This window comes from Colletotrichum orchidophilum (assembly GCF_001831195.1).
Source record: "Colletotrichum orchidophilum strain IMI 309357 chromosome Unknown Scaffold_51.1, whole genome shotgun sequence".
Taxonomy (NCBI): Eukaryota; Fungi; Ascomycota; class Sordariomycetes; order Glomerellales; family Glomerellaceae; genus Colletotrichum; species Colletotrichum orchidophilum.
In genome coordinates, this window is record NW_019173007.1 from 92873 (window position 1) to 108417 (window position 15545).

Sequence of the window (15545 nt, forward strand, 5' to 3'; positions counted from 1 at the left end):
ATCTCGATTTAAGTATCAAAAACTTTGTACCGTACTCAAGATGGCGGAAGGCACGAAGGCGCAGGAGAGGTTCGCCCTCATCCAGGAGAACTTGGCCGAGATCATGAACCCCGAAATCATCGAGAAGATCTTGGCCGAGGGACGCAACCCGAAGATCTACTGGGGTAAGTAACACTTCAATTACACTGATGATGCTCCTAGTCGTCGCATTGGCTCACTATTGTCTTCCTGCAGGAACCGCGACAACGGGCAGACCGCACTGCGGCTACTTTGTCCCGGCGATCAAGCTGGCACAGTTCCTCGCCGCCGGCTGCGAAATGACTGTCCTCCTCGCCGATATCCACGGCTTCCTCGACAACCTCAAGGCCCCTATCGAGCTCGTCGAGCAGCGCGCCAAGTTCTACAAGTTCGCCATCACAAACATCCTCAAAGCTGTCGGCGTCTCCACGGAGAAGCTCAAGTTCGTCCTTGGCAGCTCCTACCAGAAGAGCCCCGAGTACATCATGGATGTCTACAAGATGAGCTCGCTCATTAGCGAGAGGGATGCGAAGAAGGCTGGCGCCGAAGTCGTGAAGCAGTCTGACGTGAGGATACCTTAGGTTTGAGTGCTTGGACTGGGGCTGACATGGTGACAGAACGCCCCCATGAGTGGTCTGCTGTATCCGGTGCTTCAGGTCTGCGACGAGGAGCACCTTGGCGTTGATGCTCAGTTCGGAGGTATCTTTCTATTCCCATGGCTCGAACACGTTCTCTGACTGACCTTCTGCAGGCATGGATCAAAGAAAGTTGTTCGCTGCCGCCACCGAATGGCTACCCAAGGTTGGATACCAAGTGCGCGCGCATTTGCTGAACCCCATGGTTCCGGGGTTGAATGGCGGAAAGATGAGCTCAAGTGACCCTGGTAAGATTGTTGCCGCCAAGCTTCTAGATCAGATACTAAGCTAAGTTTTACAGACAGCAAGATCGATCTTCTCGATGCCCCTGAGGTTGTGCAGAAGAAGCTTCGCAAGGCCGAGTGCGTGCCCAAGGTTGCCGAGGGCAATGGTGTTCTGTCCTTCGTCGAGTATGTCCTGCTCCCGGCCGCGGCGCTGAAGGGCAAGAAGGAGTTCCGCGTTGAGCGCGAGCGCGATGGTCTCGAGACCCTGGTCTACACCGGCATCACACAAATGCACGAGGACTACAAGAACGACGTGGTTAGTAGCGTAAAGGAAGAGAAGCGATATTCGAAACAAGCTGACATTGCACGCAGTTGACGCCCCAGCTGCTGAAGCCCGCCGTGACGAAGGCCCTGAACGAGCTTCTGGCACCCATCCAGGAGGCGTTCCAGGTCTCCAAGGAGTGGAAGGAGGTTACGGAGAAGGCCTATCCCCCGGTCGAGGACGATAAGAAGAAGAAGAAGAAGCAGCCCAAAGACAAGGGCTCTCGCTACCCCGGCGGCGGCAAGGGTCCCGCACAGGACGGAGCTGCCAAGGAGACGGAGCTTCCTGTGCGCCCGGCCGAGGGCCAGTGATTTTGTTTCTGGCATAAGAAAGCGTTTTTTATCTGTACGTGCTACTATGGGTTGGAGTTCGGATGAAGACCGCCAAAAAAAGAAAGTCTAGAGAGAGCTAGATACCTCAGATGAAAAAAAGCATTTGAAAGAGAGCCGTCCCCTGACCTTAAGCTCCTGCGGCCCGTCATGCGCAGCTTTATGTCCTTATTTTCTCAAACAAAAGTACTGGTCCAGATCGTCGAGGGGCCCCAAGGTCCTGATTCCTTAACTAGACCATGAAGGTTTGGTTCTAAATCAAGGTTCCGATCATTCGACCCTTGGTCGGTCCATTTCTTCTCACCTTTTGTTTTTACTTATTGGCCATTAATCAAGCTGTGCATTTTGCCCCTAGCCTTTTGCTCGTCCCTGGGCGAACGCGACCGGGATCCCGCACCAATAGCCCGGCGATGAAATGACCGGGACTGTGTTGTACCTTGGAGCGTGATCGACACGTGGTGAGGACGGTGAGAAGATGTGGTGGGGATTCCAGGAGGCGGGATGCCCGGGACGACGCCATGGCGGCCCCGGAGCACTGAAGAAACACAGCACTCGAGGATGCTGGATGGCGGGGTAATTTCGGCGGGGTCGAAAAAAGATGTCAGACTCCGACGCCTACCAAATCTACTCTAGCTTCTGCACCCATCTACACCTCTAGACATTTTCATTTCTGTAGTTTTGTTTATATCTTTCTGCTTTGACTGAGATACCCCCTATTTCCCTGAGCAAACCGATAGAAACGACACAATGGCCGACCTCCCCACCACTTTCGACCGTGAGCTTTATCCGCTTCCCCCATCCCTGCTCGGCCCAGTGCGAGCGAAATGCGCAAGATCATGAACGTCACAGCTGACATCCGGCCTCTACCCCTCCAGGTCCCGTCCACATCGCTGTCATCGGCGGCACCGGCCTCGGAAAGCTCGAAGGGTACACGCCCGTCGCCTCCCTGACCCCGACGACGCCCTGGGGCAAGCCCTCGTCGCCTATCAGCATCCTCGAGCACAACGGCGTGCCCATCGCCTTCCTCGCCCGCCACGGCCTGCACCACCAGTTCGCGCCCCACGAGGTTCCCGCCCGCGCAAACATCGCCGCCCTGCGCTCCATCGGCGTCCGCTGCGTCATCGCCTTCTCCGCCGTTGGCTCCCTGCGCGAGGAGATCAAGCCCATGGACTTTGTCGTCCCGGATCAGGTCATTGACCGCACCAAGGGCGTGCGGCCTTTTACCTTTTTCGAGGGCGGTGTTGTGGGCCACGTTGGCTTCGCGGACCCATTTGATCAGGGGCTTGCTGAGGTCGTCAAGAGATGCGCGGCGCAATTGCAGGGCGAGGGCGTCGTCTTACACGAGAAGGGAACCATTATCTGCATGGGCGAGTTACTCCTCCTCCTCCTCCTCCTCCTCCTCCTCTGCCAACTCTCCTAGAAGACTGTAGAGTAGAAGACAATGCTAACAAAACCGAACTCCAGAGGGCCCTCAATTTTCGAGCCGCGCCGAGTCGCACATGTACCGCTCCTGGGGCGGCAGCGTCATCAACATGTCGGCCCTGCCCGAGGCCAAGCTTGCCCGCGAGGCGGAGATGGCCTACCAAATGATCTGCATGGCGACCGACTACGACTGCTGGCACTCGTTCGAGGACGTCGACGTCGCCATGGTCATGAAGTACATGGCCGCCAACAGCGAGAACGCCAAGCGTCTCGTCGGTGGCGTTCTCGACGAGCTGTCCAAGCAGGAGAGCGGCGACCTCGTCCTCGCTAAGCAGTGGGAGGGTGCCTCCCAGGGTGCCGTCAAGTTCATGACCAAGACCGAGGGTCGCAGCCCCGAGGCGATGAAGAACGTCGAGTTCTTGTTCCCTGGTTTCTGGAACTAGGGTCGTATATTTCTTCAGAAATTGTGCTTTTTTTTCGCCTAGTTAATTCGGAGAGGGTTTCAGTACCAGGCATGAAGATCGATCGGTATACGTGCAGGAATATGAGCGTGAGTATATGTAGAAGTAACAGTGAAAATGGCGGGGATAGACTTTTGCCTGGGCATCAACTGTTCAGGACGCTAGGGAATGATGGTCGCTGGGATACAATCCTGTGCAAAATGAAAAGTACGATACCAATGACGTCGACGCTGTGGCCATTGAATTTGGTCTCATGCAATCTCCTCTGTGCTACCACTGTCCTCTCACTTGGTCCAACGCCTCGAAACGCCGGTTCTAAAAACCTCAAGCAAAATGAGTCTACCCTACAAACCATCGTGTACCAAATCACATCAAAAGGTATAATGCCCGGACGCCCTTCTCCGCCGCCGCGATGTGCCAAGGCCGTATATCCGTCCCTTTATCTACAATACCCCTCGCGCGAGCTAGGGTTCCAAGACCCCTGAAGTAGGTAAGCATCTCCCGCATGAGAGGCTCGTACATGCGCGGGTTGTTATCCGCATGCACAATGTTGACCTCCAAAACGACAGGCGGGTCTTCGAGCTTCGTCCCTCCGCGTTTGACGAGGTAGCCGCTGATGAGGGCGGGGTTCAGCTCCCCCAAAGTGGAGGAGTTGCTCAGTCGATGTGCTAGCACAGCACCCCATGTTTGGTCTGTAACGTCGAGGAGAATAGCATCTCCCTCGGCCGGGTCAGCATTGCCATCGCCAGGTGTTCCACCTGGAGTCGCCGCGCTTGTTGGGTTTTCTTTCATGGGCGTCACCGGAGTGCCACTCTGCTCTGGTGACACTATTGACGCTTGAGGAGTGGACACGGGCGTCGTGTAGAAGGCCGAGGACGTTGTTGCTGGGACCTTGATGGCCGGCGGAACTAGCTGCATGGACGGGTTTGTATCGACCGAAATCAAGGTCAAGCTGACTGTTGCCACCGACTCTGTTTGAGCAAGACCCTGCCAGAACCCAACCTCTTGCGCATCCATGAAACCGCACTTGGAGATAATGACCCGCCAGTGGACTTTCCATTTGGAAATCAAGTCATGAGTGGTCTCCCATATAACGTGGCAGACTTCATTGAGCGATGTAGACAACGCCTTGCCCCTGCGACCAAGGTTGTAAGATGCAGTCATCTGTTGGCATCCCCGGTTGTCAGTCCAAGCCGCGGTTATCCACCTCTCGTCGATGCTTTGAGCGTAAGCGATATGAATGCAAGTGTTTTCATGCATGAGCGACGACGAAGACGCATTAGAAAGTTTGAAGTCGATGCCTCTAGGTAGTGACTGCTCAAGCATTATGGCCGGTGATGGCATCGGTCCGCCAAACAGCGTGCAGCGGTCATACGTTTCTATCGCCAGTTTGATCGCATCGCTAGGGGTCGGCTCCACTATGCCCGTTGAAGAAGTCAAAAAGTCCAGAGGCACGAGTTGCAAGACCAGTTCGTTGACCGGGGTCTGTCGCTTCTCCGTCAAAGACCTCCTGTGCATCTCGAAAAGTTGTTGGAAGGCAGTGCAGGCCTCGACGATAGACCCGGGATGGTCTGGAGGATATACAAAGTATACCACAAAGTTCTTTTCCGAAGCGTTTGCCGAAATGAGCCCCTGGTTGAGTGCCTCCATGCGGTCACCCAAGCCGGCTACGATGTGGGGACTAACATTTCCCGGAGAAGTAGCGATCTTGTCTGCTTCGAAGGGCACCAGACCGTCAGTGACATTAGAACTGGTCGCAAGGCGTTCGAAGGAGCCCAGCTTGAGGAGCTCGTAGACATTCCGCATACGGTCCAGAAAGGCGGCGGCAACATCTGACATTCCATCCCAATGGGGGAAGACACAAACAACGTTGACATCCTTTGTACCTTGAGCAGGACCCAAACCCAAACTTTCCCAGAACTGAACACTCGCCGGCAAAACCGATAGTCTAGCTTCTGCACGCCGGAGTTCCATGTGGGGAGCTGGGATCTGAAAGAGGTTATTCGGCTTCGGCGGTTCTGCATTATCCCGTGGGTTGACCGGCCTCGGATGGAGCCTGTTGGGTGGCCCAAGCAAAGGAACATCGGGGATCTCGACGACACTTCTGAAGTTGCATGTGTTGAACTCCCCCAGACAGGCGGGAATAACCTCGCGCAAAGCTTGCAGAGCGGTCCGGCCCAGCGAGGATAATTGGCGCCGCGTTTCCGGTATGATTGCCGTGTTCAACGTATTCGCATGTGCATCGCGTATTCTCAGGTTGCCAGTCACGGCCTGCTCAGTGACGATCTGAGCGGTGGTGACTGTATCCTCGTCTGGGAGCGAAAGATGAATAGGTAGTGACTCTGCATCTTCAAAATATCTCGTTATCAGTATTTCTGAGGCTTCGGCCTTGGCTAGCTTTGGAAGGTCCAAAGCTAACGTCGGATCGGAATCCTCAACAGACTCAATGTCTCTCAAGGAAGTGACGTGAGACGCGACATCGTCATCCAAATTCAGTCTTCGAATACTTGATTTAAAGGGTGATGTCGGCTCATCTTCTGACGTGCTCGAGTCGTCTTGGTCTGATACTAGGCTGATGTCATCGGCGTCAGATGCTAGGTCATCTCCTTTATCGGGGCTTGTGATGAGTGAACTATTCTCAAGGTTGCCCGTGATAGTTCGGATCAGTGCATTCGTGTGCTCTGGTTGTTTCAGTGTTTTCCTCCCTTTCCCATGTCGTCGTAGATAGTCGGTTGTAGGTGGCCCCTGATGAGGAGACTGTTTGTTGGATTCTTGAGGCAGGCCGTGGTGTGTCGGCTTGCAATCGAATCGGCCCCCTTGCTCATACTTCTTATTCACAAGAGGCAAAATCGGGTCGAAGTCCACGCTGTCGAAAATGCTGCCTTTCCGTGCAGGGGTTCGATGGGGAGTAGAGTGGACATCTGCAAGAGAAGCCCGAACTCTTTTATAGACAGTGTCCGGATCGAAAGGACTCGACTCTCTCTTGAGACCGCCAGCCCTATCTGCGTTCGATCGCTGCTTTCCCTCTTCCATCAGTGTGCTCCGTGCATGTTTCAGTTCCGGCTTGGCGAATATTGGGGGGCTTGGTTCGGGCTTAGTGTCCTCCACCGCAGGTATCACCTGCTTTGCCGGCTCAGGCATGGAGACTGGGAGGACAGCAGGCATCGATGGTACATCGGACATGCCCAAATCAGGCAGGCCGGATAGGTCGAGGTTATCATCGCCCCCTTCGTCGAAAAAGTTGAAATCGGCGTCAGTAATGTCGGCATCTCCAAATATGTCCGGGCCCATGTCGCCAAATAAATTATCGTTGTCTCCTCCAAGAAAAGCGTCAGTTCGATTTTTCCCATTCTCATTGGAATGTTCATTCGTGTGCTCGTTTGTATGCTCGTTCGAATGCCAGGCGTCACTGTAGGAATCGTGGTGCTGAGTGCTATTCATCGTCGTTGGGTCGTGTGCGGTAGCATCGGTCATAGTAGTATCTATGTCGACAACTGCCATAGTGATTCCAGGGGCACCTGGGCTAGAGGTCGTTCCGTCCATCGAGGGTGTGATACCCAGCGGATTCTGAACTCCGTCCGGCGGTGTCGGATACATCGCACCCGCAGCTGCAGCATTGCTTGCTCGTCTTAGCCCTAGTGGTGAATTTCCGTTTGGTTGCTGTGTCGGGGCCGCTGCCGATGCTTCTTGTTTTGCCGCAGCTTCCCTCTCTTTCTTCCTCTTGGCAACTCTGTCGTCTCTATCACCGCCTAGTTGAAACCAGGTTCTGGCGTCATTAAGGAAATCAGAAGTTTCGTCTTGGGCTAGCAGTACAGAATCTCCCAAGCCGTTACTTCGCGCAAGCATGACAGACTTCTTGCGAAAACAAAGGACTGCCGGCCATGATATCGTAGCCACAGCGGATGGTAATGGCGTCAACTTCCCTTCCATCTTAGTATCGCCAGGTTTTCGGCGGAGCATCTGCAATGCGATCCAAGGACAAGATTGTAGCAACGCAGGAGACAGCCCACGGGATTGAAGGATTTTGACGCAGGTGTCTCTCCATTGTGAAGATCTAGCGTCCGCGCTCCTCCAAAATTGGGCATCCGGCGTCTGTCCCAAGCCAAGTTCGGGATACGACAAGCCTCCACCCACAAATCCTTGGTAATTTGCTAGAACGCCGAACGGGGCGGCCAGTATCTGAGAGCCTAGTGCAAGTTGGCTTGGACTAGATGGTTCGTTCACAGACAGAAGACCCTCACAACAGGACAAACATAAACTCATGACAAGTGCGCCCGTTGTGGTGAGATAGATCCGGAATGTTCCAACAACTGCGGACTCTGTGTCCTGAGCTCTCTCGGTCTGACCATCCCGGGTGACTTTGGAAGGTAGTAGAACGGTTCGATGGTTCAAGGGGATTGCCGACACGCGGTTGCAAAATGATGCCGACGTTGTCGACAGAACAGCCGTAATGAATTGCTCGTATGCTTCCTTTATGGGAACAGAGCCTGCGCCTTTGGAGTCGAGTGCACCGGCGGACGGGGGTTTGGAATCGGGGTCGGAAGAGCTTGGTGGTCCGGAGTTGCCCATCTGCGGGTTCCGTAGCGATAGGTCCAGAGCCGAATTGCTTGACGACGAGCTCGTTGGTGTATTCGCGGCTTGCTGGCCTTGGGCGCGACCTTTAAAGAGACTGATTGGTTCAAAGGAACCTTCGTCAACCATCAGCAATGTGGCGCCCGCGACACTGACATTGCTGTCCAAAACCCCATGGGTGTTGTCGGCAGACTCCGCATCTTTGCTTGGAACGTGGAAATACCACAAAACCCGTCGGTTTGCATCGTAGTATACAATGCGGCCAAGGGTCCTCAATTCGGACTCGACATCGGCGGCGGCTGAAGGAAAGCTCGACGCCTGTTCAGGAGAGGGTTCGTAAACTCGGTAAATGATGGTAGAGATGTTATTCTGGCAGCGGTCCGTCAGTAATCGCAATCTACGCATTCCAGCAAACAATACGAACATTCAATAGAGTATTAGTATCGTATTCGCTCGTGTCCATATCGACGGTCGAGTCTCGCGACGGCGGGACGTGTTCCGTGTCGCAACATCAACTCTCAGTCGCTGAAGCTCCCAGGGACCGCAGGAGCCGGTTCAAAGCTGGAGGCTTGTAGTCATAAAAGAAATGTTTCGTTACGGCATCGGTTGGAATTCGTTATGTGACTGGGAGAGATTTGAGTACGGAAATTTGGTTGAATTCGCGAGTTCATCGACTCCATCTCCATAGGTCGAAGGCGCGACCAAGGGACCGGCTTCTCGGCAGTAACCGAGACCACGACAGTAACGGGATTATCAAGCGTTTTTGGAATGAGGAAACTTGTCGATTCTTTGTACGATAATGGACACCTGAGTGTCGTTTGGGCTCGATAGTTGTCGGACTCGTCGTCAAAGGTTGTTTTGTCTACTTTGACCTTGTTCAGGTTGGTTAGATCGGTAAAGCGCCAGAAGTTGAACACTGTCTTTGGCAAGCAGAGCAGATGCACGCGGCTGAATGCACTAATAGCGTCCTGTTCAACGCCAGCGGGGGGTGGGTCAACCAATTAAATCAGCTCAAGTCACTGAGCAGCTAACGCAATGTAGTGGGGCAGTCTGGAAGCCAGAATGGAATTAGCTAATCGTCCATAGCCTCACCGAGGTGAGGCCCCCCACTACCTAGATACCTAGGTAAGGTAGCCAGTGACTCTTATCTAATCGGAACTTTGGGCAAGAAAAAAAAAGTCCACTCGGCCGCAATTCCTCTGCTCCTAGTCGCAACGTCGCGAACCTATGGAAGCACCCGCCCGTATAATTTTTACCAGCGGACTCCGACAAACACGATGAAGTTGACGAACCCAGGAACTGTTCCGGTTTACACCGTCTCCGGTGCATCGACTGCCAGGCCTTTGCCAGATTGGCTGGCAAGACGAAGAAAGCGATCGCTGAAGAACGATCCCGAGTACCAGAGCCGAGTCGAGCTTCTCCAAGATTTCGAATTCGAGGAGGCCAGTACCTGCATACGCGTCAGTGAAGATGGCGATTGGGCCGTCAGTGCAGGAACATACAAACCTCAGATTCATGTTCACAACCTCCCGCAACTGTCTCTCTCATTCGCGCGTCACACAAATTCTCTGACTGAGAAGTTGACAATCCTCTCATCCGACTACTCGAAGACTCTGCTCCTTCAGGATGACCGACGACTCGAGTTCCACACCCCAATGGGTTGCCACTACACGATCCGCATACCACGTTACGGCAGAGACTTACTCTACGATCGGCAGTCAACGGAAGCACTTGTACCAGCCGTAGGAGTGGACAAGGACGGCTTGGGTGAAGTCTTCCGCTTGAATCTGGAGATCGGGAGATTCATGAAATCCTTCCAGATCGATGTCGGCGGCGATGAGGAGGGGGCTGGACTTCAAGGAGGTATCGAAGCCGGAAGTGTCAACGCAGCAGCGTTAGCCGAGAACTCCCATGGTCTTGCCGCATTTGGAACCTCTATCGGTACGGTGGAATTCTGGGACCCAAGATCGAAGTCAAGAGTAGCGCGTCTGGGCTGTCAAGAGGGCGGCATCACTGCCTTGGACTTCAGCACTTCAGGGCTGTCTATTGCCACTGGTTCCGAGACGGGCATGGTTCAGCTGTTCGATCTCCGTCGCCCAGTTCCTCTCTTGACCAAGGACCAGGGATACGGCTTCCCGATCAAGAAGCTGATTCACATGACGACGGCTTCCCAAGAAAAGAAGATTTTGTCTGCTGATAAGAGGATCATCAAGATCTGGGACGAGACCGACGGCACACCATGGACTTCAGTCGAGCCCATCGTCGACCTGAACGATGTGTAAGTTTCGAGACAGCAATCCTGCTTTGAATTTCCACTGATCAGTAACTAGCGCTTGGTGCAAAGACACCGGCATGCTTCTGACTGCCAACGAGGGCAAGTCTCAACACTCCTTTTTTATTCCCAGCCTCGGGCCGGCACCAAGATGGTGCTCTTTCCTCGACAACATGGTCGAAGAGATGGCAGAGGAGGTTCGCACAGAGACATACGACAACTATAAGTTCTTGACGCTGCCCGAACTCAAGCAGTTGAGCATGGAGCATCTCATTGGAAAGACAAATCTACTCCGTCCGTACATGCACGGTTACTTCGTTGCGTCGAAACTCTACGAACAGGCCCGTCTTATCGCCAACCCATACGTTTGGGAGGAAGAGAGGACGAAACGCATCAAGGAGAAGGTCGAGAAGGAGCGTGCCAGCAGAATCAGAGGCAACAAGAAGGTCAAGGTCAACCAGAAGCTCGCCGACAAACTCCTCAAGAAGCAGGAGAACAGAGAGGTTGTCGACGAAAAGGCCGGCCTGCTCGGCGACGATCGTTTCGCCAAGATGTTCGAAGACGATGCCTTCGCCGTCGACGAGTCCACCTATGAGTTCCGCGCTCTTAATCCCAGCACCAAGGTCGCCGCGAAAGATACTCACGAGGTTGGTGTCAGTTCTGCTGCCAGGCCTGTTGTGGACCAGGGTCCCAAGGGTCTGGGTAAGAAGGCTACCCAGGAATACCAAATGAAGATCTCGTCTTCCAACCAGAAGGGCGGACAGGAGCGGGACACAGCTCTGGGCGCCAGGGTGCAAAAGTCTGGCCGCATCAGCAAAACGCACCGTGGGAATGCCTACGGCGAGAAGGCAGTCACCTTCGTTCCGCAAGGGAAGAAGAAAAACGGCGGCCAACCGGACACTCATGACGACTCCCGGCCGCGCGATCACAAGAACAACGCAAGAAGAAGTGCCAGCTCAAACACATTCCGAAGACTTTAGAAATAAGCGCTACGTATTCTCAAGGGGCATAATAATGGTACAAGAAAGAGGACTCTCAACGCTCCGCAGGTCCAAGTTCATCAATCATTCAGTCTCAACCGCCTCGGCAAATGAACCATTATGCCAGCACCAAGCCAGTTGGCGGTCGTTAATCTCAAAGTCTCACTCTCTTCTAACCCTTCCCTACTTCCGGCCCCACCTCATCAACTTGCGCTTCGACTCTGCCTCTTTGAGGCCCTTTTCAAGATCTTCTGGGCGGAGTCTAGGCGTAGGCGGAACGTCATCGGCAAGCCTCGCGCGCCCACGGTGGCTGCGTGGCGGAGATGAGGACTCCTTGACTGATCTGGGAAACTCGGTCCTCCGCGGGGTGAGAGCGGTGACGACCTTTCTAGCGGACCTGCGCATGGTCTCTCTGATCTTCCATTCACGCTTCTTGGCAACGTAGAACAGAACGGCCATGCCAACTGTACGAGTAAGGGCGGGTTAGCGAAAAGGTGTTGCAAGGAGTTGGTGTTGTTTTTAACATACTTCCGAGGGCACCGACAACAGAGACGACGACGATGATGGCTATCATGGCTTCGCGGGATAGGTTGACAGCCCCAGGGCTGTCACCAGACGCCCCTGCCTCAGTGTCGACACCATTCCCAGATGAACTGCCATCACCAGGAGAGTCCGGGTAATAGGTTTCGGTCGCCAGGGGAAAGAAGTTGGAGGTTGTGGTCGCCATCTTCGTGTAGGTTGAGTTGACTTTCACGGAGGGCAATGATGATGACTGTGGCTTTGGAGGATTGAAAAGTCTAGAGGCACAGCCAAGCCGGTGGGAAGACAACCGAACGAAAAAAAAGACGGCGTGGGAATCGTATGAGTAAGGTACTAGTAGAATAAAGAAGCTGAACAAAATCGAAAGGATACCCGGCGCCACGAATGTGGCCCAACTCACTATTTACGTTGTTCAAGCGCCCAAGCATATTTCCCACATGGAGCCCAGTGCCAATCGTTTTACCCTCCCCGTCCCCCTTCCTCTACAAGCAGCCATACAGAGGAATCAACCACTTACAGCAATGTGACGAAGGCAACGAAGCGAAGGGCCTCCCCTCGTGCAAGTGCATAGCTTTCACACGGCACTTGCGAGCACGTCGCCGGGGGGACCCACGTCTGGTGCGCAGGAACCGTGTCGAGGTACCTTGTTGACCGTGGGGACCCAAGACGCAAGAGAACTTCGTCTGGGCCCACGATGGTCGAAATAGGCTCGCGGCGCTTCCATTGGCGTTGAGCAGCCTCGAAGCGCCGGCACACGGCGCTTTCACATCGGGGCTGGGATGTGATGGCCAATCAGCGGGACGGGCCTGGGATGGGCTGCTCGGACAAATTTTGGAGGCGCAGGGGGTGGGACTGAGTCCCATCACAATCCTATACTGTTGTATATCTTTCCACCTGCATTTTACATCTGCACTGCATGTCTCCGTATACGCGGCCGACTTAATCAATCGGACGATTTTTGAAAGAGGCTGACTGTCACCGGCAGGAGATGCGATATCGACGACCGTAATTGTGTGATGGGGAAGGGTCCTCGCGTTTCCGTCGACTTGACGATCCTGCGGTGTGATGACGAGCATCTGGAGCTGTTCTGAATGGCTCTCATCCGGAGAGACTCTTTCCTGTGGCTGCTCTATCTGTGATGGCACCTGCACGTCCCGTCACTGTCACCTTTTTCTCCTTGCTGAAAAGAGAGAAAATTCGACCAAAGCGCGGAAGAGCCGAGTGGTACAGCCATCTTTGTCTTCCTCGATCAAGCGCGTATCACTTCGGTTCCGTCGATGATGCCTTTGAGGTGTCACTTACCGCCTGCTCCCCCTTCCCGCTTAATTCATTTCTTCAGTGGGCTTTTGGCATTGCTTGGCTTTTCCTTGGGAAGTTCTATATTTGGGCAGCGGGCTTGGCCTGGTTTTTCCGACGCTGCGCATCTCTCCTCGTCGATGGGTTTCGTCGCTGGAGCTGGCGAGGCCAGTTAGCAAGTCGAATTAGAGGAAGGTCTTACGGCTGGAGAGTAAGCGGTCTTCTCTCGCGAAGTTCAACGCAAAGAGAAGCCGCTGCCAATGGTCGTTCCAGACTCTAGCATTATTGACATTGAAAATTCAACCCTGTCGGCAAGAAATTCTCCTGAAATTGGCAAGTGCCGAGGGGGGATTCTTCGTGAGACAGATGATGTTCTTCGTTTGCTTCTTGTAACAAGGTCATGTCGCCATTCACCTCGCTGCAAAAGTGCTGGTAGATTGATCCCAAGACTGAAGAAAAGAAAGGATTGCGACGGGAAGAGGGGGCGATGAAATAAGGTAGCTGACTCTAGTGATCACCTTGGCGAGTAATCCTCATCAAATAGGCTCACTTCTCCTTCCATGGCCAGTACTCGGCATTTGGTTTCGCATGCCAGTTGGGCATGTTTTCCACTTCCACCAACGTACATTGCGTATGTTGAAACCATATCCGTAAGAGAATGATGTGGCAAAGGGTTCTCCACGTATGCAAATTGTTTCAAGGAATTGTAGGACGTGGGTGGCTGCTTGGACATCCAGCTCTAGGAATAGTGCTGAAGGGAAAGAGCCGAGTCCCTATGAAACTTTCGAGCTGCGCTGAACAACAGGGACTGACACAAAGCTGGATGTCCTGATGGGGATTGAAAGACTGTCATCAAGTTAAGGTACCATCCTGGATGATAAGGAAATATGCATTGAAAGGGAAGGCAGAGTCAAATGAAGGCAGGTAGTCAGCGCATTGCCCTGAGAGCATCTTTCCTTCCGCCCGGTGGAAGAGGAAAGCCATTACCATGTCCTTCTGTCCATCACTTTCCTGATCTCAACTCACGAAAGCTCTTTCTGCAGCTCAACCTGAGAAGCTGGAAGCCCACGCCTTGCGATTTCCCAAGAACCTTCAAGATCTTTACCGCTGCAGGCAATCCGAGAGATGCTTCCCGGCTTGGGGGCTTCCATCCCAACAGGTCACGGTGTGTTGATCCTCTTCAATCTCCTACAACCCCAATTTGTTGGACGAAAGCCATTGGCTTTGTTTCTTGACTCTGCTTGTCCTCTCCTTTGCCGTCTCGTTTCTTTGTCCGGATTGACTCTCTGTTGAACTTTGCTACATTGTATCAGAGACTCTAGGTGTAGACCACAGCTTGGTGCAGCAGTAACACCCCGGCCCCTGGCCACGTTTATACCATGGTCGATACATCCAGCCCTGACTCTCTTTCAACAGACGGAAGCACGCACCGATACACTGAACACAGAGCCAAGTCCCATGCAGATGGATCTAGCCCGGAACATTCTCCTGAGCGGGACTCTCAGGTCCAAGACTCACCTTCCAGTGCGGAATCGCAGCCTTCGTTGCTCAGCCAGCAGAGAGAGTCACAGCCAAACATCAACCACGTTGTACAAGATGATGAGAATGGACAGTGCCACATATCTCAGACACACGGGCACGGGCACAAGTTTCCACGCCATTCAGAAGAAGACCTGGAGCTTTCTGGGTCGGCAAATTCATTTGTCTTCGCACCACAGCCCAAGTTCAAGCCGAATCAGTTCTGTGGACACCAGAAGCATCGCTCAATCGACTTCAGTGCTCTCAGTGAACGACAAGATGCGGTACCTAGAGGGGACACAGATTCCGGCACTGTTCAACCAACCCAGCCCCGGAAACGACCAGCTTTGATAGACAGTCATAGTCCTCACTACCACGGCGTTGACGTCCAGACAAACAATGTAATGGCCGCTGGCTCTGGGATTGACCAAACTCGAACAGTTATTCGGGCACAGCGCTTGAAGACTGCAGAAGCCAACCCGCAGCAATTGAGTAACCACGTTCAGCTACTAGTCCCAAATCTCTCGGATCAGATGACTTCCACCCCTGGGATTCATCTAGCTGATCCAGCTGACAATCAGACTCCAGGACACCCAGCCGTTGGGGTAGAGCAAAAACACAAGGGTTCTGCCAAAAAGGACCTCAGTATTCGACCCTTCGCTGACGCCGATGCCATTCTTCCCTACGACCAACGAGAGACTTTGCAACCTGCACTTGAACGCGTGACGGCTACGAAGAAGAGTGATCTTTCAAGGCCTAGCTCTCGGAGAGAAGATGAAGGCGGACAGCAGCAACGTGTGGATTCAGGTCGAATGGAAGGTCTCACAAATGACATAGAACCCCACCTGTCCGAAGCTAGCAAAACTATCAAAGACAATCGTATGCTACCTCTTCAGGTGTCTCGAATTCAGAGGAGGCACAATGGAGCAGTTGGGTTCCGCTCGTCTACCCCAGTT

At 53.6% G+C, this 15545-nt stretch overlaps 6 protein-coding genes across 6 annotated transcripts; 4 read left to right on the forward strand and 2 right to left on the reverse strand.

The window, feature by feature from the left end:
* Window positions 1-40: 40 nt before the first annotated feature.
* CORC01_06665 (tRNA synthetase class I) lies at window positions 41-1510 on the forward strand (the record flags this gene model as incomplete). The annotated part of the gene is made up of 6 exons (XM_022618304.1): window positions 41-164; window positions 235-584; window positions 636-717; window positions 770-901; window positions 955-1193; window positions 1250-1510. The coding sequence occupies 6 exons, from the start codon at window positions 41-43 to the stop codon at window positions 1508-1510; spliced, it is 1188 nt and encodes a 395-aa protein (XP_022475148.1).
* Window positions 1511-2275: 765 nt separating this feature from the next.
* Window positions 2276-2948, forward strand: CORC01_06666 (methylthioadenosine phosphorylase; the record flags this gene model as incomplete). The annotated part of the gene is made up of 2 exons (XM_022618305.1): window positions 2276-2303; window positions 2404-2948. The coding sequence occupies 2 exons, from the start codon at window positions 2276-2278 to the stop codon at window positions 2946-2948; spliced, it is 573 nt and encodes a 190-aa protein (XP_022475149.1).
* A 79-nt stretch (window positions 2949-3027) lies between these two features.
* On the forward strand, window positions 3028-3393 carry CORC01_06667 (methylthioadenosine phosphorylase; the record flags this gene model as incomplete). Its single annotated transcript, XM_022618306.1, has 1 exon — window positions 3028-3393. One exon carries the CDS (start codon window positions 3028-3030, stop codon window positions 3391-3393), a length of 366 nt encoding a protein of 121 aa, XP_022475150.1.
* A 384-nt stretch (window positions 3394-3777) lies between these two features.
* Window positions 3778-8446, reverse strand: CORC01_06668 (uncharacterized protein; the record flags this gene model as incomplete). The annotated part of the gene is made up of 2 exons (XM_022618307.1): window positions 3778-8352; window positions 8408-8446. The coding sequence occupies 2 exons, from the start codon at window positions 8444-8446 to the stop codon at window positions 3778-3780; spliced, it is 4614 nt and encodes a 1537-aa protein (XP_022475151.1).
* An 814-nt stretch (window positions 8447-9260) lies between these two features.
* Window positions 9261-11235, forward strand: CORC01_06669 (uncharacterized protein; the record flags this gene model as incomplete). The annotated part of the gene is made up of 2 exons (XM_022618308.1): window positions 9261-10261; window positions 10314-11235. 2 exons carry the CDS (start codon window positions 9261-9263, stop codon window positions 11233-11235), a joined length of 1923 nt encoding a protein of 640 aa, XP_022475152.1.
* A 183-nt stretch (window positions 11236-11418) lies between these two features.
* On the reverse strand, window positions 11419-11962 carry CORC01_06670 (uncharacterized protein; the record flags this gene model as incomplete). Its single annotated transcript, XM_022618309.1, has 2 exons — window positions 11419-11699; window positions 11764-11962. The coding sequence occupies 2 exons, from the start codon at window positions 11960-11962 to the stop codon at window positions 11419-11421; spliced, it is 480 nt and encodes a 159-aa protein (XP_022475153.1).
* Window positions 11963-15545: the final 3583 nt, after the last annotated feature.